General features: G+C 44.8%; 1 protein-coding gene across 1 annotated transcript in view; it reads left to right on the top strand.

The window, feature by feature from the left end:
* The window catches only part of ANKRD13A (ankyrin repeat domain 13A), a 32,132-nt gene that overhangs the window by 417 nt on the left and 5,700 nt on the right, over positions 1 to 26,015 (top strand). Inside the window, exons 2-12 of the mRNA XM_040619778.1 lie at positions 10,924 to 11,056; positions 11,868 to 11,992; positions 14,553 to 14,598; positions 15,779 to 15,922; positions 16,594 to 16,783; positions 20,574 to 20,640; positions 21,995 to 22,076; positions 22,944 to 23,005; positions 23,950 to 24,080; positions 24,603 to 24,760; positions 25,853 to 25,966. Of these exons, the coding sequence (XP_040475712.1) occupies positions 10,924 to 11,056; positions 11,868 to 11,992; positions 14,553 to 14,598; positions 15,779 to 15,922; positions 16,594 to 16,783; positions 20,574 to 20,640; positions 21,995 to 22,076; positions 22,944 to 23,005; positions 23,950 to 24,080; positions 24,603 to 24,760; positions 25,853 to 25,966 (1,252 nt within the window). The remainder of the gene's footprint in view (positions 1 to 10,923; positions 11,057 to 11,867; positions 11,993 to 14,552; positions 14,599 to 15,778; positions 15,923 to 16,593; positions 16,784 to 20,573; positions 20,641 to 21,994; positions 22,077 to 22,943; positions 23,006 to 23,949; positions 24,081 to 24,602; positions 24,761 to 25,852; positions 25,967 to 26,015) is intronic.

Here is a 26,015-nt window from a genome sequence, read left to right as displayed (position 1 = left end):
GGGGGGGGGTCGGGGGGTCGCTTCGCTTTCCTGAGCCCATCTCCAGCCCTCTGCCTTCGGGGCCCCGCAGACCCCTTCAATTCTGCAGCCGTGGGACAATAATAATAAGAGGACATGTATCGGAGTGCTTACTGGGTACCAGGCCCTGTACCGAGGGCTTTAGGAACATTATTATTATCTTTTTGCCTTCCCAACAATCTTAGGAGGTAGGTACTGTTAGTATTACATTTGCCAGAGAAGGAAACTGAGGCTCTCAGAGGTTATGTGCCTTGCGCAAGGTCGCCCACCTAATAAATACCAAGTCGGGATTTTAACTCTGGCCGGCTGGCTCCAGAGTGCCCTGTCTTAACCAATTAGGCTCTCCTGCCTCTCCCAAAGAGGTGAGAACGGCACACGCTGCTCACCCCACCCACCCTTTTTGAAAGGAAGGGCTTGGTTGGGTTTGGAGTCCAGGTTCTAACTCGCCCTGTGACCTTGGGCAAGGCATTTTCCCTTTCTGGCCCAGGGAGGCTGAGACATACCAAAGTTTGAGAATCAGGGGTGCACAGGATCCTTAGAATACCTTCCTGTTCTCAAGTGCTTTGAGTCCTTGTCTTTTATTTATTGCCATCTCTTTAAAGCAGTGGTTCTCAGTTGGAGGTGATTTTTGACACACACCTCCCCACCCCCAGTGGTAATGCGTGGAGAAGGGTTTGGTTGTTACCAGTAGGGAGTGGGTGCTACTGGGATCTTAACCCTAGAGGCCAGGGATACTGCTCACCGCCCTACAGTGCACAAGACAGCTCTCCACACTGAGAATTACCTGGTCCGAAATGTCAGTATTGTTCTGCTTGAGAAACTCTGCTTTTAAAGGCATCTCAACAATTCTGGGAGTTATCGGTGCCCTCAAGTTACAAGCTAACATACTTAGCAGTTAGGATAAGGATCTGTAATTATTTGGTGTAATTCTTGTTGACTTTGAAGTCCAGATTTTTGAATGGCTCAAAAGCGATGCTGCAATTGTCAAGAAATTTTAGAGAAAAAGCACTTTTGGTTGGCAAAAATTGAGCAAGTCAGCATCACCCCATTTGGTGAATGGTTACTGCTAAGTGTGGGTTCTTGCACCCTGCTATATTTTTAAAAAATCTGTTGAGCATTTGCTGGAAGTCAAGAGTTGCTCTTTTTTTTTTTTTCCATTTAAATGCTCTGTCCAGACAGAATAAACTTTTATTGTAATAGTCATTGGTCTTAATTAGCTCACGCCCCCAGAGTAGATGATTCACCATTAGGTGTCCCAGAATACCTGGTGATTTCATTCCCTTTCTGTTCCTAGATGTGGCGCAGAGGGAGTCCTCCGTCATTTTGTTCTCAGCTCTAAGTGTTCTCACCTTGGACACTTGAAAAATGACCAGGCAGTCCTGCTGTTGTGCATCTGAACTTCCTCAGTATGGGGGCCTCCCCAGCTTCTTGGGAAATCCTGAGATAAAGTACAAAGACAGTCACAGAACTAAACTCCCTTTCGATAGAGAAGTTCATCGCCATCGTTAAGCCACATACTCTTTCGATACTGATTTCTGAAAACAGCAGGCTTTCTCTTCATTGGAGGTGAAGAAAAAGAGCTTGAATGAAGTGCAGTTTTTCTTTATGGAAGAACTTGTTTGATAAGAACACAGTCTTGGTTTACAATCTAAACTGTGGCATAGTTGAATTCTCTCCTTTTCCTGTAGGCTGTAATTCTTTGGAAGTTCTCTGTGCCTCTTACCTTGAAAAATGTTAAGGACATCTGTGATCAGAGAATTATAATTCTGCAGCAGGTTTTCCTGGAGTAAAATGATCCTTCACACCTTATACTGTCAAGGGGGGGGGTGTCAAAGGAAGAATATTCGTACTTGCTAATTATTTGGTTTTGACTTTGTTATTGGTTACCCCTGTCGATCATTTCATAGTACAGCAGCCCTCTCTAAGAGGTGGTTGAAGCAGATTCATAAAGAACAGCTTCACCGTGAGAGCTTGGCTGTCGTGACCACATAATCTAATCTCAATCCTGAAACTTGTCCATTGAAGGGGTAGAGATGGGGCTGGCTTCAGGGCCGTGCTACCTGTGCTCAGGAGGGGTGTGCTTGGTATAATGCTCTGCTGTCATCATCTTGAAATTCTTTTTTTAAGATTTATTTATTTGAGAGAGAGCGCGAGCGAGCAAGAGCAAGACAGCCTGGGAGGGGGCAGAGGGAGAGAGAATCTTGAGCGGACTCCCCGCTCGGCGCGGAGTCTGACTCGATCTCACAACCCTGAGATCTGACCTGAGCCCAAATCAAGAGTTGGACCCTTAGCCAACTGAGCCATGCAGGCACCCCCACCGTCTTGAAATTCTTAATTATTTTTTTGAACGAGGAGCCTTGCATTTTCATTTTTCACTGCGCCCTGCAAATTATGTAACTGGTTCAGGGTTAAGAATTTATTCATTGATATCATTAAAATATGTGGCAGGAAATATTTTGTTGCTTTCATATTTGTCAAGACCCTCTTGATTATGAAACAACTACGCACTTCTGTGACTTGGAGGCAGTTGGGTTAATGGCCAGTACTAATACTGATAACGTTGTGAGCTTGGGCAAGTTATTTACCCTTGCTGAATTGTTATATCATCTGTAAAAATAGAGTAACACTGAAAGCCTACCCATTTGTCAGGCATTGTGTTGAAATGCTTTCTGTGCAACTTGAGATTTAATTCTCACACCAGTGCCCTGGAGTGAATGCTATCGTGATTCCCATTTTACAGATGAGGTGGGGAGGCTCAGTTGCATGCTTCGCCAGTGGCTGAACCAGGGTGTGAACCCAGAAAGTCGGACTCTGTCCTAATGCTGTATTCTTAACCCTTCCATTCTGCTGCTTTCCGTAAGAGTCTCTCCAGGGCAGGATTGTGGAAAATAAGGCAGAGAATAGTCTGAAAGCGCAGGCACACAGTAAAGGAGAGTAATCCTGTTTATCATCGTTGCTGCTGTGATTATTATAATCTTCCTGGGCATTCAGTTTCTTTTATGTATGCTCCAGTTTTTCTGCAAGGAACATGTATTGGCTGCATAGTTAAAAACAAAAAATTCCTATCGCCCCAGCAATACAAGCAGCTGTTTCACTTAGCGTTTTGTTTGCCAGGAAGCTTCTGCTGTCTGTTCCTTCATTCCTTCCATCCCACGAGTGCGACTGGAAGCAGGCACACTGGTAGCTGTAAGAATTGTATTTTGTTCTAGGAACAGCAGCACGGAAAGAATCAAGTTTGTCCGGCTAAAGAGGATAGGCGTGTTTCCGAGTGTGCGTGAGTCAGCCCCCACCCCAAGGTCTTGCTGAGAGCTGCAGTGTGGAGTTTGCCAACTCTGTAGATGTTTCGAGCTTTCCATGTTGGCTCAGCAGGGCTCTTTATTAAGTGCCTCTTAACGCATCAGCTCTACTGTCTTTAATATTCAGTGGGGCCTTGAAGTCGGTGCAGCGGAAATGATTTGTGTCATGGTTATGCTGTTTGTCATTTAGCTGGAGAGGTCTGTTAATCATCCCTGGCCTTCTTACGGATGCTGGGAGAATGAGTGCACACTTAAGGGGACATGTGCAAAGGTCCGTCAGTGCACCTTAGATGGGGGGAAACCCAGGACCGAGTAGGGTGGAGGGTGGCAGATGAGGCCCGGCTCGAGGGCCAGCCCCCCGTGAGGAAGCCAGCAGGTGAAAAAAAAGTACCCCATAGGAGCAAGAGGAAGAGGATGTTCTAGGCGGCAGCAATCCTCAGAGCTGTACGGGGAGCTACCCTGGGGTTCTCGCCCCAGTCTGCAGCAGGCCGAGTGGGGCACTGGGCACTCATACAGCTTGGTGCCTGTTGGCTGGAGGCCTGCCAGCAGCCAGGGGCCAAGCCTCCCAGAGGAAGAGCTAGAGCCTGCTCTCACGGGCTCCCCCTTGGCCCTCGGGGGCTCAGGCTTACTTAAGGGAACTATGCCTGCCTGACTTGGGGTGGGGGAGTCAGTTCGAGCCGCAGAGGACCAGAGCAGTGTGAGATGCACAGGAATGAGGGTAGCCTCTCTGGAGAGAATGGAAGGTCAGTTAGCAGCCTCTTGCTGGAGCCCCCCCCCCCCCCCCAAGAGGTAACAGTGATAGTTGGTGAGGCACTTACATCGTGCTGGGGACGACACAGAAGGGTTGGGTAATGCACCGGACGCTAGTCAGGGGCCTGGACGTGGGCCTGTTGTCTGGCTCTGCATGCAGCCTGCACTCAAAGCTTGGCCTTTTTCCTGCCTCCGGAGAGCAGCAGGCTGCAAACAAGGCTTTGAGCAAGCAAAGTCGGTGGGCTTAAATTAGCAGTTAGGATGGGAACCTGCAGAAATCTCACTGCTTTTCTTTTTTGGGGGCACTATTACAGTGTGAGGGGGTGGGTATTTTTAATTTGGTAGAGTTCATGACTGAAGAGACATAAAGGAAAAACTGAAATGATCCGCTTCCAACGTGAATTCCAGGTTAATTCTGAAAGCTCTTGCTCACCTAACTAATGTCCTTGGTTGGAGACCCTAAGCCCCACTATGAACTGTAAGGAAATCTGGACAGATCCCTTTTAGGGGGAAACTGACCGCTTATATACACTCATAATGTGGGTGTATGATAATAAGAGCTAGTTCTTCTTAGTGCTTCTTACAGGGTTAGGTATTAAGCCTTTACTCTTGTAAGAACTCTGTAAGGTCGGGGTTTTCTATTCCCAGTGTACAAGGCAGCAAACGGAAGCTCTGAAGAAATTAAGCAACTCACGGAACAGTATACAGATGCTACATTCGTTTCCCGTATTACATAAAGCACATACGTCCATAGGTTTTTTCAAACATCTTTATTGAGCTATATAATTCACTCATCATACAATTCACGCATTAAAGTATATCATTCAGTGGTTTTTAGTGTCTTCACTGAGTTGTGCAACCATCACCACCATCAAATTCCGGAACATTTTCATCTCCCCAGAAAGAAACCGCGTACCCCGTAATCGCTGTCCATTTCCCATCCACCCCTACACAGCTCCAGGTGACCGCTAATCTACTTGCTGTCTCTCTAGACTGGCCTGTTCTGGACATTGCCTGGAAACGGAATCCTACGACACGTCGCCTTTGGTGTCTGGCTTCTTGCACTTACCCTGCTTGTGACGTTCATTCACATTGTGGCGCGTATCAGGCCTTTGTTCCTTTTTACGGCCGAGCAGTATTCTGTTGTCTGGGTGTACTGCATTTTGTTTATCCGTTTACCAGTTGATGGATATTTGCCCCCCCTCCCCCCGGCCCTGCTACTTTTTGGCTATACGAATAATGCTGTATGCAAATTGTGTACAAGTTTTCGTATGGGTGCATGTTTTTACTTCTCTTGGGTAAATACCCCTGAGAGGAATTGCTGGGTCATATGGTCCCTCTGTGTTTGACTTTTTCAAACTGGCTGCACCATCGTACGTTCCCACCAGCAGTGCGCGAGGGTTCCAGTTCCTCCACATCCTCGTCCACACTTGCTGTTCTTTTTTGATTGTAGTCGCCCTGGTGGGTGTGAAGTGGCATCTCATTGTGGTTTTGACTGACATTACCCTAGTGATGAGTGAAATTGAGCCTCTTTTCACGTACTCATTGGCATTGGCGTATCGTCTTGGAAGAAATGTCTATTCTAGATCCTTTGCCCATTTAAAAACTGGGTTGTCTTTTTATTCTTGAGAAGTTCGAGTTCTTCCTATATTCTGGATACTGACTAGCCCTTTATCAGATAAATGACTTGCACATATTTTTTCCCCTTCTGTGGGATGTCTTTTTACTTTCTTTATGGTATCATGTGAAGTACAAACATTTTCAGTTCTGATGAAGTGCAATTTCTCTGTATTTTCTTTTGTTTCTTATGCTTTTGGTGTCGTATCTAAGAAGGTTTTACCTATCCCAAGTTCGCAAAGATGAACTCTGTTTTCTTCTAAGGGTTTTATTGTTTTAGCTCTTCGATTTGGGTTTATGATCAATTTAGAGCTAATTTTCATGTATCATATATTTAAAATTTCATCCTTTTGCATGTGGATATCCAGTTGTTCAAGCACCATTTGCTGAAAAGATTATTCTTTCCCCATTGAATTATTTTGGCACCCTTGCTGAAAACTAATTGACCATAAACGCGTAAGTTTATTTCTGGACTCTTAAATTCTATTGATTCTATCTTTATGCCAGTACCACACTGTCTTGATTGCTGTAGATTTGTACATAGTTAAGTTTTGAAACTGGTAAGTGTGAGTCTTCAAACCTTGCTCTTTTCAAGATGGTTTTGGCTATGCTGGTCTTCTTGCAATTCCTTAAGAATTTTAGGATCAGCTAGTCAATCTTTACAAAAAGCTAGCTGGAATTTTGATAGGTATTGCATTGACTCTGTAGCTTAGTTTGGGGAGTACTTTTTTTTTTTTAAGATTTTATTATTTATTTGAGAGAAAGAGAGCATGAGCACAGGGGAGGGTTAGAAGGAGAGGGAGATACAGACTCCCTGCTGAGCAGGGAGCCCAGCGAGGGACTCAATCCCAGGACCCTGGGATCGTGACCTGAGCCGAAGGCAGATGCTCAACCGACTGAGCCAACCCAGGTGCCCTCAATTTGGGGAGTATTGACATCTTAAATATTAAGTCTTCTGAACCATGAACGTGGGATGTTTTGCCATTTATTTAGGTCTTAATTTCTTTCAAGAATGCTTTATAGTTTTCAGAGTATATGTTTTGCACTTTTGTTATTTATTCCTAAATGTTTTATTTTTTTCGATGCTATTGTAAATAGAATTATTGTCATAATTTCATTTTGAGTTGTTTGTTAAAGTGTATAGAGATACAATTGATTTTGTTTCATTTTTAAAAATTGAAGTATAATTAACAGACAATGTTATATTAATTTCAGGTTCAACAGTTCTATATTGATTCAACAGTTCTATATGGTTTTTCAGTGCTCACCATGATAAGTGTAGTCACCATCTGTCACCAAACAACATTATTATATTATTACAATATTATTGAGTGTATTTCCTATGTTGTACTTTTCATCTTTGTGCCTTATTTATTTTATAACTGAAAGTCTGTATCTCTTAATCCTTTTTATTTTACCCGTCTCTCCCCTCCCCTCCCCTCTGGCAACCACTAGTTTGTTCTCTGAGAAATATAATTGATTTTTTTTTTAAAGATTTTATTTATTTATTTGGCAGAGAGAGACAGCCAGCGAGAGAGGGAACACAAGCAGGGGGAGTGGGAGAGGAAGAAGCAGGCCCCCAGCGGAGCAGGGAGCCCGATGTGGGGCTTGATCCCAGGACCCTGAGATCAGGCCCTGAGCTGAAAGCAGACACTTAACGACTGTGCCACCCAGGCGCCCCTATAATTGATTTTGTATATTGATCTTGTATCCTCCAATCTTGCTGAACTCCTTTGTTAGTTCTAATAGAGATAGTTTTACTTCTTCCTTTCTAATCTGGATGCCTTTTCTTTCTTTTTCTTGCCTTATTGCCCTGGTTAGAATGTCTAGTACAGTATTGAATAGAAGGGATGAAACATCCTTGTCTTGTTCCTTATCTTAGGGGGGAGGCATCCAGTCTTTCACCACTAAGATAATGTTAGCTGTGGGTTTTCATAATTGGATGTTCTTTGAGGAAATTACCTTCTATTTCTAGTTTGTTGAGTGTTTCTTGTTTTTCTATATTTATTTATTTATTTAAATTCTGTTTATCTGACAGAGAGAGAGAGAGTGCACAAGCAGGGGAAGGGACAGAGGGAGAAATAGGCTGAGCAGGGAGCCCAACATGGGGCTCAATCCCAGGACCCTGGGATCACGACCCAAGCCAAAGGCAGGCACTTAACCAACTGAGCCACCAAGGCACCCCTTGTTTTTTATTATTATTTTGTATCATGAAGGGGTGTTGGATTTTGTCAAATGCTTTTTCTGCATTGTCTTAGTCTTTTTTGGGCCACTGTAACAAAATACCATAGACTGGGTTGTTTATAAACAATAGAAATTTGTTTCTTAAAGATCAGGAGGCTCTAAAGCCAAGGTAATGGTGCTGGCGGATTTAGTGTCGTGGCTGGAGAGGGCTTGCTTCCTGGCTCATAGCAGGAGCTTTCCAGCTGTGTCCTCACGTGGTGAAAGTGGCTCTAGCAAGCTCTCTGGGCCTCTTTTATTAAGACACTAATTGCATTCACAAGGGCCCCACACTCATGACCTGAGCACCCCCCCAAAGGCCCCACTTCTAATACCATCATCTTTGAAGGTTAGGATTTCAACATAAGAATTTAGACTACATTCAGACCGCAGCATGCATCTGTTGAGATGATCATGTTTTTTAATTTTATTTTATTCTATTGATATGATGTGTTATATTAATGATCAGATATTAAGCCATCTTTGCATTTGGGATAAATCTCACTTGGTCCTGATGTTTAATAACCCTTTTTATGTGTTGCTAAATTTGTTTTGCTAATATATTGTTGAGGATTTTGCATCTATATTCATTAGAGGTATTGGTTTGTGGTTTTCTTTTTTTGGTAATGTGTTTGTTATCAGGATGATACTGGGCTCATAAAATGAGTTAGGAAGTTTTCCTTTCTCTTCTCTCTCTCTCTGTCTCTGTCTCTCTCTTTTTTTTTTTGGAAGAGTTTGTGAAAAATTGACATTAATTCTTTGAATGTTTGGCAGAATTCACCAGTGAAGCCATCTGGGCCTGAGCTTTTTTTAAAGTTTAAAAATTACTGATTCAGTCTCTTTACTTGTTACAAATTTATTCAGATTTTCTATTTTTTCTTAAGTCATTCTTGCTAGTTTGTGTCTGTCTAGGAATATGTGCCTTTCATTTAAGTCTCTAATCCGTTGGCATACAGTTGTTCATAGTATTGCTTTTAAATGTTTTGTATTTCTGTAGAGTTAGTAGTGATATCCCTTCTTTCCTTCTTGCTTTTGGTAACTGGAGTCTTTTTTCCTGGTCAGTCTAGCTGAAAGTTTGTCAATTTTGTTGATATTTACCAAGAACCAATTTTCAGTTTTGTTGATTGTTCTGTATTGATTTGAGATCCTCTGTTTTGCTAATTACCACTTCAGTCATCCACTGTCTTTAATCCCAGTCACCATAATATAGTATTCTTCCTCCCTTCTCTCTTCTCCAATGAGGAAGAGGTGCAGGAGGCTCTGAAGAGCTCATCAGCAGTGTGGAATGTGCTGCTGTCCGGCTCATACGTATGTTTTATCCTGTGGTCCAAAACAGGAGACAGTCAGCAACTTAATGTATTTGGCTCTGATTTTACCCATCATATCTAGTGGTTGCCCAGGAGCCTGAGTGTTAGTCCTTGGTCTGGGATGTTAGTTTTGTTCTGGGGTGTGAATGCATTAAATAGAATATCCCGTTTTGTGTGATAGATATTGTTAAACATCCCTTCTATATCAGGCAGTGTGCTAAACCCAGCACCGCTCCCGGAGACTGAACTTGTTAGGTGAGGAGAGTTTATAGAACAGATATGTAAAGAGGTAATGAATTTGCTAATTCTTTCTCTCCTGCTAAACTTTAACTCAGCTAAAAATCTTCACCTAGATTACTTTTTTAAAAACAATGGTTTAATGCAAATTAGAGACCAGGGTGGCGGAAGCTAGGAAGTATGGGACTTGGATCCGGTCCTTTGGAAGAACATCGGTGTCTCTGGTGAGAGAGACAAGCCATACCCTTGGGGAAAGCCAGGGAGTCCTGGGAGGTGGTGTGGGCCCCATTCCAGGAGATGTGTTGGTATTCCAGTGCCGGAGAGAACGCTGAGGCCTGGGATTGGTCCAGGACGACATGTGCTCACTTAGCAGAATGTCTTCAGCCACTGCAGTCATTCCTCGAGAACAGTTCCTGTCTTCACTGCATGGCGGCCATGATGCACTTTGCAAAACAGGGAGGTTCAGTAGCTGCTGGGCAGTAGTTGTTTAGTTCTGCTTACCTTTCTCCCCTGTGGCCAGTAAGTGGAACATTCTGGATAACTTTGGAGTCTGCAGTTAATGCCTGCACAACAGTTAACATCTCAAATCAAGATAAAAGCACATTTCCTGAGAAGTATTTGAGCACTTAAAACATTTTACATCCCAGAAGTCCCATGGTAGTTTATTGTGTCCTTGGAAGAATGTTCAGAGTCATCTTTGGAAGGCAGCATTCGGTCGTTCAGACTGAGCTCACACCAGAGAAACTACCACTTGGCTCTCTACCCAGTGCAGGTGGGGGAAGGAGGGCCAGAATAGGAGTGAAGAGTAAAAGCCAAATGGCTGTGTCTAGCATGCGGAAGAAAACCTTCAAGGGGCAATGGACCAAAATGGCGCGTGTTTGTTCTCACATTTACCTGTAAATATTTCCACATACACGTCTGGCGGATCGTGCTCATTGCAGGGCCCGTGGATACTGCTACTTCAGGGCACTTGGAACTCCATACACCGTAATGAGAGTGGCGTGCTGGTGGGAACCCGGCTAGAGAATCTAACTTTATTCTGACCCAAATTATCGTCTGTACTTTCAGATTTGCTTAAAGTCCTCTACTTCCTGTTCTAGACCTGAATGCTGATACATTCTTGAGAAATCCCCCATGTTCTGTGTCACAGGGTGGTTGCATTCATGAAAGCCCCTAGCCTTATTTAGACTTCATTGGAGTTGCGAGCATAAGACGTGTCTGATGATCTGAGGCCTACAGCCAACGTTTAGTTGTTAGACACTTCGCTTGATAGAAAAAGGAACTCAGTAGCCATCATCTTTATTATAGCCCTCAAATTAGTATTTCAACCACTCCCACATGCAAGCATTCTTTCTTCCATATATTGCTGTAATTAATGTGTAACTTTCTCTTTTTATACTAAATTTTACCTGTCACACACATTTCCGTGTTTTGCTGTAATATACACAATTATGTAAACGCCAGTATTTACTTCACAGAATGTGGAGGCTCTGGATCCACGAGGCCGAACCTTACTGCACCTTGCTGTTTCCTTGGGACATTTGGAATCTGCTCGAGTCTTGCTCCGACATAAAGCAGATGTTACAAAAGAAAATCGTGAGGGATGGACAGGCAAGTATGCTTTTAAAATATTTGAAAGCCTTTTGTTTTGTTTCAGTATCACTTTCTGAATAAAGGCCGGTCTCGGTTATAATTGTCCTCGAGTTATCTTTATCTTAAGACTCTTTCTCTCTTGGGAGTAGGGGCCGGGGCGAGGAGATGCGGGCCTCAGAGGCTGCTGGCTGACCTGCAGCACAATGGTCTGAACTGTGTCCTGGGCCAGAAGCCCTCAGTGGAGGGCGACTCCTATCCAGAAATCAGCTCTCAGTGCCAACCCTTCCACCGCACATGAGTGTGGAGGCCAGATTCCTCCTGAGGAATGTGATGGTAACTCCAGTGAATCTGTCGGGATAGGCAAAATCCAAACGAAATTATGGCTGAAAGTAGCCTTTTTCGGTGAAATCCTGGCATTTCACCTGCTTGCAAGCTATCTTACTGTTGGTCAGGGTAATTCTGTGTTGGCTGAGCAAAGAGACACGTAAGCCCTACCTGCCCGATCCACATGTAACCACAGTTGTGTGATCACACAGGTAAAGCCTGCTCTCTGAAGACACTGTCAGGATTTCAGAACCAGTGGTAAGAGAGGGGGTGCGGGGGGAGGATGGAAGTTGGTTTGATCAAGAGGCTACAAGCGCTGTATTTTCAGTCAGGGAAGAGCTAGTGATCAGCAGTCATGGTCATAAAAGTATGGTGGGACTGTAGCCTCTCTCCCTCTTTGAAGAAAATGTTGGTCTTTGATCTAGAGACTCTTTTCAAACTAGCTTAGGAATTTGTCAAATTATGAGACTACTGGGTGATGAAGTTTCACCTTTTTGGTTTCCAGTTTTACATGAGGCTGTGAGCACCGGTGATCCTGAGATGGTGTATACCGTTCTCCAACATCGGGACTACCACAACACATCCATGGCCCTGGAAGGAGTTCCTGAGCTGCTCCAGAAGATTCTCGAGGTATCCGTAAAATGTGGCAATGCCATAATTTGAGTTAAATGCTGACAACATAGCTGGAGACACAGTTAGACATCCATGTGTACCTTCCTAAGAGTTTAATGAATTCAAAATACGGTATGTTTAATACCAAAGAGCATTATTCCTTATCTATTAAACGTATGAGGTCTTTCACAGAACTACATTTCTACGTCACTAGACCTACCCTTTTAAGTGCTGCTTAAAAATGATAACTTAAGACAAATGGACATCAATTTGTCTAGCTACCTATTTTCTTAACAGTGGCCTTCCGAACATAGATCTTTTTTTTTTTTTTTTTTTTTTTTTGAGAGAGAGGGAGAGTGTGCACGTGCAAGTGAGGGAGGGGCAGAGGGAGAGAGAATCTTCAGCAGGCTCCACATCCAGCACGAAGCCTGAGACAGGGTTCGATCTCACAACTTGGAGATCATGACCTGAGCTGAAATCAAGAATTGGACACTTACGCGACTGAGCCAGGCAGGCGCCCCAGAGCATAGGTCATCTTGAGGAAATTGTGATGAGCACTGGTTACCATACAGGGATTTCCAGGGTCTGTTGAGGCTCCGAAGTTTGTATGCACCTTCTCCTTGCCACTCGTGTTGGCTCTAGCCGTTAGCATTTTGTGAATTCTAATCCATTGGCTCTGTTTATTTACAGCCACTGGCTTTGGGCCCGTAAAGACCGTTATCTATGAATTAGAGTGTATGGGCTCTGGGGCACTGGGGGGTCATTTTTACGAAAATTTACTTCTAGGCTCATGGACTGTTTTGCACGATGGTTGCCATTCCCCAGAAAATCTATGTTATCTGCAAGAACCATCTTATGAGCAGTCGTGCAGTGTTCTCAGGGCCGCAGGAGACAAGAAAGTACCATGCTTCAGTTTTCGTGTCATTTATTCTTAAGCACATAAGCGAGCTTCCCAAAATATCTGCAAAGATATTTGCTAGATAAATCCGCTATACAACTTTAGTCATCGTTTCTTGAGAAAAATTAATGGCTCTGTTGAGAAAAGGAACAATTTTGCCATAAGACAATCACTGCTCATTATCTGAGCACTCTTTTTAAGACATGTATTCCTGCGACACTCGAGCAAAATCATTCCTGGAGATATTCATTTTTCACGTACTACATGAAACCTTCCCTGAAATATGAAAGAGTTGTATACGCTGTTTTTAAGCAGTGTTGTGTGTGTGCAAAAGATAACTGAATTTCTTGCCTTTTGTCTAACTTACTGCAGGAGGAACTAAAAACACATTTGCCCACTTGGCAAAACAGAAACTGACATAATGTGGGGGTCACTCTTCATTTAAAAAATTCCATGTAGGGGCGCCTGGGTGGCGCAGCGGTTAAGCGTCTGCCTTCGGCTCAGGGAGTGATCCCGGCGTTATGGGATCGAGCCCCACATCAGGCTCCTCCGCTATGAGCCTGCTTCTTCCTCTCCCACTCCCCCTGCTTGTGTTCCCTCTCTCGCTGGCTGTCTCTATCTCTGTCAAATAAATAAATGAAATCTTAAAAAAATAAAAAATAAAAAATTCCACGTAAAGGATTTTCTTTTTTTACCCGTATTGACCCATAGCAGTAAACTGCACCGGGTTGTGTTCCGTGCTTGAAGTTAGACACAGCCTGTGAATGACCTGTGTGCCCAGTGGCACCAGACGCTGTCACTGACTGTGTTGCCTTTCAACATTATCTCCTTAAAACAAGCCCACCTTTCTTGTCTGCTGCCCCTTCAAGAGCCTTTGTCCATCACTGGTATCCTGGTTTTACTCTAGGGTCGATTCTTGGTCTTGCTGCCCTGTGCTTCTGTAAAAACCACAACACAGCCGTGGGGGTGGGAGGGAACAGAGCAACGCCTGGAATTCCCAGCATTCTCTTCTTGGATGGTAACTGTTGGGTTTCTTAAGTAGCTCTCCAAGAACCTTCTGTAAGAATTCAGGGCAGGTCAGAAAGTCGTCCTAAACAGGGCTGCTCTGGTGGTGTAAAATTTTATAAAGCCAAATTCTAAAAGTTTAAGAGGAAAACGAGGGCAGAAGTTGGTTAACTGGAGGGAACATCAACTTCCTGGGGAGGTGATGTCTGGCAGCCTCTTCTGGTTTTGAGGTCCAGTAAATATGAAGCACTTCCCAGCACACAAAACCTCTTACAGCCAAGCTCCCCCCGTAGAATAGACGGAATTGACGTTCCTTTTTCTTTGTTCAGGATAGCCTGTTACCCACGTTGCATGGCGGTGCCTAGGCCCATCTTCCAGGCTCCTCTCTCTGCCACTGTTAGGAACCAGACTGAGTCCTAAATCAGATTTGATTTTACCCCTCTCTAACCTTGTTGCTCTCAGTTAACCTTATTAACTGTCTAGACATATTTTATATCGAGATAAAATAACAGCCTGCATATAAAATAAGCATTTGCTTTGATGGGCTTGCATTTTATGTTTCTTATTTTCTGTGTTCTCGCCTCCTCCCCCCCTTTAAAACCTCATTAACCCTTACCATGTTTGTGTTCAGTTAATAGTGCTAAGGGTCATTTACTTTCAGTGTTTGTCCTTCAGGCTCCGGATTTCTATGTGCAGATGAAATGGGAGTTCACCAGCTGGGGTGAGTGAGTGGCTCTGGGCTTGTAATTTATTTGTTTCCAAATTTATTGAGCCTGAATATAAGTTTATTTTTCCTTTATAAAAGCTGAACGTATTTTTTTTTAATCTAAGAAATGCACAGAAAAGAATAAGGAAAAACAGTCACCTATAGTCCCACTTAAAGCACAACTGCTGTCAATGCTGTGGATATTTTCCTTCTAGTTTTTTCTTCCATGCATAGGGATTTTTCTCCCGAGCATCCATAAATATAATATATAGACAATTTTGTCTCCTCCTTTTGTCACTTAGAGCTGATACCTGTCCATATTATTAGTTTTTTTAAAACGTCACTTTAAAGGGCTAAAATTTTAGTAAGTAGATTTACCATAATTTATTACTCATTTCCTTATGTGGTTCAGCTTGCTTCATTTAAACTTGTTATTCTAAGGAAGAAGATGAGACAAATGTTGGGATAGCTTGGTTTTTTACAAAATGGATGTATTTCTCTAAAATCTTATGTAAGGCAAATTGACTGACAGTAATTTTCATAGATGTTCCACTTTTATTTCTTGTAGATCAGTTAATGACAGCTCTTAATTCCCAGGTTCCCAGCCATTTCACTCCGACTTCTCTGTCAGGCAAGAAGTCATATTTGTAATGAAACATTTAAATGAAGTAAAAAGTATGTAACAGAAGAGAACTTCAGTTTCTTCTGGAAACCGTACGAGTTCTTTTCCAATGCAGATACACACAGGTGACGCAGCCGCAGATCTGAGCTGTTTTAGGTCTGATATTTTGAAAGGTGAATGTGGCAAAGTGGCAGGCCACAGCCACGTGGCCGGAGCAGCATATGTCAGCGAGAAGGCCAGGTGGACACGCTCTATAGCCCTGATGGTGGTCGACGGTCACAAAGAGAGGTTCAGTTTTGGGGTTGAGAATACCGTCGGGAGATTCATTTAGAGTTTTCTCTGGACGTATACATCTGCACTTTTATAAAGAGCTATAGAACAGAAGGTCCACTTTCATTTTTTAAAAGTGACTTCCTGGGTCCTCAGTGTGGGAGCCAAGCCCAGTTCTGTCTGACGGTCACCGTTGTGCCACTGCTATCCTTTTATTATTAAAGTCCCAATCCTGATTTCCAGGGCCTGCGTGTTCTGCTTGGCCCTTCGGGTTTTCCTCAGTAGTACGCTTCTCTTCTCCAGTGCCCTTGGTTTCCAGAATATGCCCGAATGACGTCTGTCGCATTTGGAAAAGTGGTGCCAAACTGCGTGTGGATATCACATTGCTGGGATTTGAGAACATGAGCTGGATAAGAGGGAGGCGTAGTTTTATATTTAAGGGAGAAGGTGAGTGATTCTGTTTTCATAATCACTTCTCATGCTAAGTTACAGAGTGATTTTTAGCCATCAAAATGTGCTCGCATTTCTTTACTTTACCTGACCCTGTCTGGTGCTTTTTTTTTTTTCTTTTTTGGTTATTCTTGTTAACTTTTCAGCTCTCAATTCCTCAATTTTATTTCTTTTTTAGTTCTTTTAATTCTCTTGCTCGTTTCATTGACCACGCGACATCGTTACCCTTTTGACATGTGTCTGTCCCACGTTCCTGAGCGTTGAGTATGAGACTCTGTCTTGTATCTCCCTATTTACCCTCCATAAGCAAGCGTGAGCCTCCCAATGGAGGGTGAGAAAAATAGTATTGCCAGGCCAGTGTTGTGCATAAACAATTTACAGTAATTACCTAAATCATATATTTTTATTAAAAAGTACACAGATGTGTTGCCAACAAAGACGGCAAATTGTTTTAAATGTGTAACTTCAGGAAAGATGGCCTTTGGGCTGTGGACACTGGCCAGATAATCCCCATGTCAGTAGGTAGTCCGTAATCAATAGTCTTCAGGTTTTATCTGATAGCACTTGGGGGGAAAATGTGAAAGATGACGCACTTTAACTTTTGAGGCTTCCTTGTTTCTGCGTCTTCCTGGCGTGGCACTTAGTTACGCTCTTGTTTCCATTAACAGACAACCGGGCGGAGCTGATGGAAGTCAACCACGATGACAGAGTGGTCACCACTGAGCACTTTGACCTTTCCCAGGAAATGGAGCGCCTCACTCTGGACTTGATGAAGCCAAAAGGCAGGGAAGTTGAGAGGCGGCTCACGAGCCCAGTCATTAACACCAGCCTCGATACTAAAAATATTGCTTTTGAAAGGTACGCATTTAGGGTCTGCATTTTAATGTCTAATCCCTTTACTGTCGTCTTTAGTGGCATGTAGATAGCAATCGGAAATTATGGGTGGGCTGGGCTTTTTCTAATATGGCATAATAAACAGTAGTGGGTTTTTAACACTGCTTTCTGTTCTAACCAAGTAGAAGCCAGAGCTGACATCCTCTTCCATAGATCATTTTTATAGCACATTGGTTACATCTTGGAGAAATGTCTTCATATTCTTTTGTGGGCCCTTTCTAATGGATTTTACTTGAATTTTTTTGTTTTGGTGTTTGGGGATCCACAAGACTCCCCAGTCACAAACCATGGAGCTTTGAGTTTCTGGAAGCTAGAATTGACCCAGTATTGATTGTGGTTATACTGATATTAGTCAAATTCACACTTACCATATTGTTTAATGTGGTCCTTTCCCCCTGTGAGGCCTAGTAGTTTAGAACAAGGGTCTGGAGGAGTTTTCGGTTCTATTCCAGATTCTACCAGAAGAAACTTCTGGAGAGGTTTGTGCCTTGGTTAACCTGGATGAGAACAGTGTCTCTGGTCATCTGCCTCTGGGCCTTGCAGAGGCATGGAGAGCTTTTGAGTGTAGGGGAAGTAGAGGCTGTAAGAGCTGTTGGCCTGAGTGTTTTTACCTCAGAATACACTGAGCTGAGGGAGTCTGCAAGAGCCCTGAGTGTTTGCCTAGGATGTCACATCCAGCTCTCTGTAAACCAAAGCAGCATAACCTGAGCTAACATGGACACATATTATCCTGGATTTAGGCTTTCTTTACTCTTAATGAATATACTAACTTTCCTCCTTTTTCTTTTTGTTTCCATAAAATTTGTTAGTAAGACAGAGTTTTCTGCTGAGTCAAACATAAGATTGAAGTGCCCCTTTCTTCTAATTTAGATGAGCAGTGGAATTAGGGCATCTGTTAGTAGCAGAAGAGAAAACCCAAATGTCGGCATGTGTGGTGTCCTGATAACCACTGCTGCTTGGGTACTGGTACCCCTGTGAGGCAGGGTCAGTCCCCCATCAGCAGCCTCCTTGCACCAGCCTTGCCAGGTGATGGCTGTCTACTAGGGACTGACTGTGTCTTTACCTGGGAGGGTCTGGGGAAGATCCCTGAAGCTTGGCACACGCCTCTGCAAACAGGAATAGTACCTTCAGCTGAGCTCTGTTGGTAAAGCTGGGACTAGAGGAGCCCACACTCACCGCTTCGTCCCAGCTGTGGAGAGGGGAGTGGGAAGAACTGAGTGCCAATGGCAGGGCCACTGAATGACTGTGTGGCTTTGGAGAGGTGGCTCAGTCTCTCCGGGTTTCGGTGTCCTTGAAAGAAGGAAAGGAATGAATCTCTAGATGACGTTGCTGAAGTCCCCACGACCCTAAGACGTCATGAGAAGAGCTGCTGTTCCCTCTAGTCCATTGGCAGAGTTGAGTCAGTGTTCTTAAGTGTAACTGACAAAGAGTGTGCCGATTACTGGTGGCTGCCCCGCTGAGGGTAGATGGTACGTGATGGCACATTCCATTTGTACGGAGGACTAAGGCACATCTGGTATTCGTATGGTCAGTAGGTCTTCAGAAGGTTCAAGCTAACCTCCTTTTGCCACTGACAGTGGGTCTCGGAGACAGGGTTTCTGGAAGACGGCTGCTTTTTTGGGGCAGCTAGTGAGTTTCTTGTGCATCAAGCAGGGATTGAGCCACTTGAGTGGTAGAAAAGGTGTGCACACGTCCTTCCTACTGGAGGTGGGAGTGTGTGTTTGGTTGAAATCTGGAAGATGTGCTCTCTTATGATAGTCACTCTCATCCATCTCTTTCCTCTGATCTGTTACTGAGAGCCTGAGGTTTGCTTTCTTCATGAGTTTTTGGCCTGCTAGTATGTACCCTCTGGCTGCAGTCTGGGTTTGTCTCTTCTCTGAAAGATTAGGCTCTGCCGGCCTTAAACAGAATGTTCCCTGCCACCCTCAGAGGCTTTCTCCCAACGGCTCAGCAGCCTCCAGGCCACAGTGCCGGCTCAGTGGCTCCTGGTGTGGCCGTGTCGGCAGAGATGGGCAGAGGTAAAAATAGCAGAGGGGGAGCTGGGTGTCCTCCTATCATTTTCAGATGCCTCTGCATGTGAAGTTAACCAAGGGCCAAGGAGCTATTAGAATTTTGGTTTTAAATCAGGACGCTGAATTTAATAAGCAAGCTGTCAGAGTGGGAATGGGAAGGGAAGTGGAGCAGCCAGGATTGCCAGCTGAGCGGATGCAGAGGAGTGAGCAGCATGGCGGCCTCCAGGGAGAACCGCGCAGCTCCGTTTCCCCAGCAGGCTCGCAGGATGGAGGAGAGCAGACTGAGTCATCCTAGGTACCTCGGAAGACTGTGTGCCAGAAAACAGTTCTTTCCCAGGCCAAAATATCAAGTGACTTGGTGAAGGATGAGGAACTGAGGGCTGAATCTGTTCACTAAAAGGACCCTCTTGGTTTTCAATTACTGATGACTAAGAGGGGACTCTGGTTTATGAATCAGTGTGGACCCTAACCCCTTGCCCCCCGGATTTCGGTTTTGTTTCTGAAATGTGAAGTGGAGATAGCTAGCATTTGGTGTAATCCCTTCCGGGTTTCTCTGTCTCCCTCCATGGGTCATGCTGCATTAATTGTGGACGACTAATCGGAAAGGTAAAGCTCTGGTCCCTCCTTTCTCTGATGGGCTGTAACATACACGTAGAACTCTGCGAACCCATCCGGACTGGGTTTGTCTCTTCTCTGAAAGATTAGGCTCTGCCTGCCTTTGGAAACACGAGATGCAGATGACCTGTATCTTCTTTGTGGGTTGGCTAACCTGCCAGTTCCCGGAGCTTCCTGCTTGATGTCCTACTTCCCTTTGGGGTCAGAGCAGAAGGCAGGCAGTTCTACGTGGGGCCAAGTGCCGTAGTCACAGTGGAGCTAGGATGTGATGTCCTAGACAAAAGGGCAGACCAGGCTGGTCAGGGCTCCCCTCTGAGTGGTAGTATTTCCCAGGGTGAGCTGCTTTGAAAATAAACCAGAGCCTCTTGGCCGCTCTTGGCTCTAAATGCATTTTTTTCCCCAGAAGTATGTTGAGTGGAGTAACTGGGTTTTCGGGCACTTTACCAACGCTGTAGCTGCTGCTGGAATGCTGGGCTACTTTAAAAGCAGTTCCACAGACCTGGAATCAATGCTTGGGCTGAAAACTGCTTTTAACACAACATCCTTTCCTCTGCTGCACCAGACCTGATAAAACGTGTGCCTCCCAAGCCGTTTTGCAGGCATGAGTGTCTTCTCCAAGCAGCTCGCCACAGTTCCTGCCCCACCCGCTCTCTCCTGAGGAGCAGGATGGTCTGTGCCTCGTTGTTCTAGGAATTCCTCTGTTGAGATATGGCTGCTCATGGGGACAGAGCCTCTGCCGTCCATGCCCACAGTTACGATGATCCCGATAAATGCTCTGACCCAGATGCCACCTCGTGGCGAGCCCTTGGATGCTGGTCATCTTCATTCATTTCTTTAGGACAGCTGTCCAGTCAATGTCACCACCTTGGTCTCCTATGCTGGCAGTTTTTGTAAAGAAGCCAAGAATGAAGGCTTTCTGTGCCAGGGGTGAGGCAAATTGATTAATAACCGTGGGAGGGGGTGGGGATGCGTAAGCCATCTGTCACCGAGAGCATCCTTTTGTGGACCATAATCATCAAGTGTCCTTCACCACCTTAAGCTGGGGGAAATAAACTGTAAAGGCTACAGGGATAAATCTGAATGGCATGTTGTACATGTAGAAATTTGTGGTGTTCACTTTTTATCAGAACTAAATCCGGATTCTGGGGCTGGAGGACAGATAAAGCAGAAGTTGTTAATGGTTACGAAGCAAAGGTAAAAGGAAACTCTTAAAATAAGATTTAATATAGCTATTTAGCTTCTATGCAAATGAGGAGTCTGTTCAGATTTTTTCATGCCTCTGTGCCATGGAGACGCTCTGGGGAATAAAGTACTGCTTAGGGTCTCTCACTTGGGTTTGTATGTTACCTGACGTTCAGAAAATAGAACAGCACGTCCCGAGGAGGCCCCTAGGTATGCCAAAGAGAAACAGTGGTGTAGAGAAGTCCAGGTGCTGGTCGTCCCCGTAGGAGTGACCGTTCCTTTAATTCTTTAAGGAGGAAAAGAAAGGATTAGACTTAAACCTGCGTGTTGATCTTTTTTTATAACCTGAGTGGGTTTAAAGGAAAAAAAAAAGGTGAAGTAGTTTTAATCAGCCTCCATTTTTGTAGTCAGCCTAATTGTAACCAGCGGCTTGACAGCCCACTCGCATGACATCAGCGCATTAAGAATATAGCTGTCAGAGTGGAGACAGCTGTCAGTCGGGTCCTCTGGCGTCTTGTCAGCCCGAGAGCTCTGCTTGCTGGCTTTTCCGTAGCCCTGCAGTCCAGCAGGGATTGCTGGCTCCTGGTGCCGGAGCCGGGCGCCGCAGGATCCTCTGGTGACCTCTGAGTGGGCAAAGATGCTTACGTCATGCTCAGCAAGACGCATTCAGACACGCCAGCGCCGTGTGTGTTTCCTCGAGTCTCTGATCGTGGGGAAGCCACATATGGCACGTACAGTTAAGTCCGCTTACCGTGAGAGTCGATCTTGCAGACCCCCACATTCCTCAGGCAGCCTTGAGAACAGAGCCCTGACTCCGGTGGTGAGACTAATTTTTTGTCCGTAGATGGAATAGCTTTTTAAATAGTGACTTGCTGGTTTCCTCGTTAAGTCTTACGGGTGTAGAGAACCTTGTGTTCATTCCGTTTTCCTTCTGCCCAGCAGATGGCTGTCTAAGTCAGTCCTGTTACAAGATTACCACAGATCAGTACAGAAGCCCATGATGCAGGTTTGGGTGCCTCAGCACGATAGGAATCCAGCTGGGAGGCCTAAATATCAGGACCTTTGTTTGAGGGTGTTTAGCGACACAAAGGGCAGGCGGGAAGATAACAGCCACCCCTGTTCACTCCTCGGTATTTAAAACTGTCAGAGATGCAAATTAGCTGCTGATGCATTTCTAAGTTGATAGCTTGTATATTTCCTCTGACGGATCCTAATGATTGTCAACCATTTCTCATTTTTTTTTTGCTGAAATTTTTTTTTTTCTTTCTTTTTTATTTTTTGGCTTCAGCATTCTTGCTCTTGCTATGCTTATTTTTTGAGTTTTGATTCCCTGTGTCACTGTTTTCTTTTGCACACGTCTCTCAAGGTTTACACAGTAAACAATGTGAGTGTGATAACCAAAATCCGGACGGAACATCTGACCGAGGAAGAAAAAAAGAGATATAAAGGTAATCCTCCCTCTTTTGTTTAGCCTAGAGAGAGAGCCTTTGCTGGCTTTGTTGAGGTTTGGGGTGAATGTGGTCAGGTCAGGCTCATCCTAACCCTAACTTCCTTTTTACAAAAATTTCCTTAGTCTGGCCCATTCTGGAAGGTATTACCCACAGTTGGCTTCAAGTGGACTTAAAGCCATGCAGGAGGGTTTGTTTTTGTGTTCTGAACAGCAGTTGCTGGATCTGACCAAAAAGGTGGATAAGGGTATTGGAGACAAGTTCTCACTGGAAGGAGTGATTCAGTCCAAACCCGCACCATGAAAGATGTGGACAGAACCTGGGCTCTGAGCCCAAATGCTGCCATACGTGGTTATTATATCCCAGCCCCACAGTGGCCAGTTGTGTGGCCTTAAGTTACCTACCCTCTGTGGCTCAGGTTCCGCAGCAGTGAAATGGCGGTGCTGGGGAAGATGGGATGAGTTGCCTTATGCTAACCTTTGGAAGGTTCCCGCAGAGGGCGGCAAGCACGCGGTCACTGCAGGCTGCCTCCACCACCACCACTGTTACTAGGACTCCGGTTGGACAGATGAGGACTCTGTGCTCTGCGGCCCCCCCAGGCTCACTCCCAAACCCAAACTCTTCCTGCTTTTCTTCTTTAGTTCTTGGAACTGTTGCTCATCGAGGTTAGAGACCCTAATAAAAAACGTCCTCTAAGAGATAAATTCGCCGATGGTTATCGTAGATGATTTTACCAGCCTGCCCATAAATGAACTTCCTAATGTAGGTAGCTGGGATCCAGAACTTTAAAATAGGATGAGAACCTCTTTCTGCAGTCAACAAGGAAGGTATAATATTAGACATTAAACTTCTCCCCCCCGTCTGTAGCGGACAGGAACCCACTGGAATCTTTGCTGGGAACTGTGGAACACCAGTTTGGTGCTCAAGGGGTAAGTGGAAGCAGCGAGCTCTGAGGTTCAAGAAAGGACATGACTTTTCTATGCTCTGATGGCATTTACTGAATCCGACCAGGCCTCTCTGTCTGCAAGGCTGAAGAGCACTCCCAAGCTGAAATCTGAGGTACTCTTTTGGAAGAGAAATAGATGAGTCTTACAAATACAGATCTCAGAGGAGGGTCGTGACTATGGAAATCAGGTGCTTTCTCTGTCGTCCGTAAACTTAAAGAGGATCCAGGACTTTCTGTTTTACCCAAGCACCTTAACAAACATTTTCTTACTTGACCCTTACGAGAACTGTGTGGAGTTGGTCTAGTGGCTGTCAGAGGGTCAGAAAAATAAGATTCCCTTTCCAGTGTCCCGAGCGAGAGCCTGACAGAGCTGGAACGTAAACTCCAGGCCTCCCAGATCTTACGTGCTTTCAGCTATTTCTCTTTTTTTTTCTTTTTTATAGTCAGGAGATAAAAATGCTAAAGAGAGTGGAGAAATGTTCGACATGGAGAGACCCATTAGGCTTCCTGTGTCATCTTCTCACACCTTTGTAGATTTTCTTGTTCAGTGCAGTAACTTAGTTTAAAAAAAAAGTTGGGGGGCGCCTGGGTGGCTCAGTTGTTGGGCGTCTGCCTTCGGCTCAGGGCGTGATCCCGGCATTCTGGGATCGAGCCCCACATCGGGCTCCTCCACTGGGAGGCTGCTTCTTCCTCTCCCACTCCCCCTGCTTGTGTTCCCTCTCTCGCTGGCTGTCTCTGTCAAATGAATAAATAAAATCTTTAAAAAAATAAATAAAAAATAAATAAAAAATAAAAAAAAAAAGTTGGTTGCGGGGGGATGACTAGAACTTCCTGGTTAGCATGTCCACCTCAGAGGCTGAGTGCCGTAGGCCTCCACTTGGGAGCACCGCTTGGCATTTCTGATTCCCCTGAGTTCTGGCTTGGCAGGACCTCACTACGGAATGTGCCACCGCCAACAACCCCACGGCCATCACGCCTGAGGAGTACTTTAATGAAGAGTTTGATCTGAAGGACCGAGACATCGGAAGGCCGAAAGAGCTGACGATTAGAACGCAGAAGTAAGGGGGCGCTCGGCGGCCACACAGATTCCTGTGTCAGAAGCTGTGCTGTTTCTTGGGGTGGTGTTGTCATTTTTGTGTCCCTTTCCTTTAAACATAATTTGGAAGTTACTTTATCTGAGAAAAGCAAAGAGCAGATTGCCCATCTTCTTATTAGCCCTTCTCCGAATGGAGTAGACATGGGATATAAGAATTCCTTGTAATTCTTACTGCCAGCAAGCTTCAGCTGATCCAGTGGCATGATCCACCCGCTGTCAATTCCTTCAAGCCTGCTGTCGATTCCAGCTGCTGCAGGGGGAGGTCAGCGTGCAGGGCATTTCTCCTGATGGCCAGATCGCATGGTCATCTGAATTCAGCATGGGTCTAGTCCGTCCCTTCCCTGCTTCGCATGAAGAGAAGTACGGTGGCTGGCTAGGCTGCAGTAAGGAGGAGGCTGGTGCTGTCTAGTCCGCTACACAGAAGTCATTCCATTTCCCTGTCTGGGGGGCAATGGCCTCACTCTTGTCCTCATCCGTCTTGCAGGTTTAAAGCAACGCTGTGGATGTGTGAGGACTTTCCGCTCTCTCTTGTGGAGCAGGTCATTCCCATCATTGACCTCATGGCCCGAACCAGCGCTCATTTTGCACGGCTGAGAGATTTCATCAAACTGGAATTCCCACCCGGGTTTCCTGTCAAAATAGGTACTGTCTGCTGAACCATAGGAACACCTGTAGGTTCTGCCCATTTCTGTGGGTGACAGAATGTGCTTCAGGGCACTGGGACATTTTTTTTTTTTAAGATTTTATTTATTTATTTGAGAGAGAGCACAAGTTGGGGGGGGGAGGGGAGAGGGAGAATCAGGCTCCCGCTGAGCAGAGGGCCCAATGTGAGACTCAATCCCAGGACCCCAGGATCATCACCTCAGCCGAAGACAGATGCTTAACCTACTGAGCCATCCAAGCGCCCCGGCACTGGAACATTTTAGGCAAAAGTAGCAGACGGTAGACATAATGGAGGAGGTCACAATGATCTCTAGCTTAATATGGTTTAAGGAAGTGTCGTTGGGGCGCCTGGGTGGCTCAGTCGTTGAGCGTCTGCCTTCGGCTCAGGTCATGATCCCAGGGTCCTGGGAGCGAGTTCCGCGTCGGGCTCCCTGCTCCGCGGGGAGTCTGCTTCTCCCTCTCCTTCTCGCTTGTGCTCTTTCTCTCTAGCTCTGACTCTCTCAAACAAATAAATAAAGTCTTAAAGAAAGAAAGAGAGAGAGAGAGAAAGAAAGAAAGAAAAAGAAAGTCAGTCGTGGTTTTTGGTTTACTTTCTGTATCAAAATTAAGAGATTCCCCCAATCATCAGTTCTGTTTACAAATGGTGCTAACAGATATAAAAAGGCAGAAGAATGGGATACATTCATTGTTTTCATGTCAAACTGAACTTCAGCATCAAATTAGATTGTTTTTGAGGAAGACCACTGACACCAAGATCCTTTGATACGTAAGTATGTTTTAGGGGCTGCAGTGGAATGCATACTCCCACATACAATACATAGAACTTGAGGAATTTACTGTTTGGATAGTTGCATATTTACGACACGTTCTTCAGCGTGGCCTCATTTGCTTATTGACTGCGATCTAGGAAAAGCTGCTTAACCTCTCTGAATCTGTTTTCCCATCTGTACAATGGGAAAGGTCGTTAACGTTAATGTATTTTAGACTTGGTACTAGCACCGTAGCCACTCAGTAAATGGTGGCTATTATGATTCCCATAAAGTTTATTTATAAAAGCTTTTATTTTGTCAGAAATTCCCTTGTTTCATGTCTTAAATGCACGGATTACATTTGGAAACGTTAATGGCTGTAGCACTGCTGAAGAAACTGGATCTCAAAACGTGGAAGGGACCCCAGCCGATTCAGGTAAAAAAAAAAAAAAAAAAAAAAAAAAAAAAAAAAAAAAAAAAAAAAA

This window comes from Ursus maritimus, unplaced genomic scaffold (genome assembly GCF_017311325.1).
Source record: "Ursus maritimus isolate PB19 unplaced genomic scaffold, ASM1731132v1 scaffold_33, whole genome shotgun sequence".
In the NCBI taxonomy this organism is placed as follows: Eukaryota; Metazoa; Chordata; class Mammalia; order Carnivora; family Ursidae; genus Ursus; species Ursus maritimus.
This window is presented reverse-complemented; position numbering and strand designations above follow the sequence as displayed.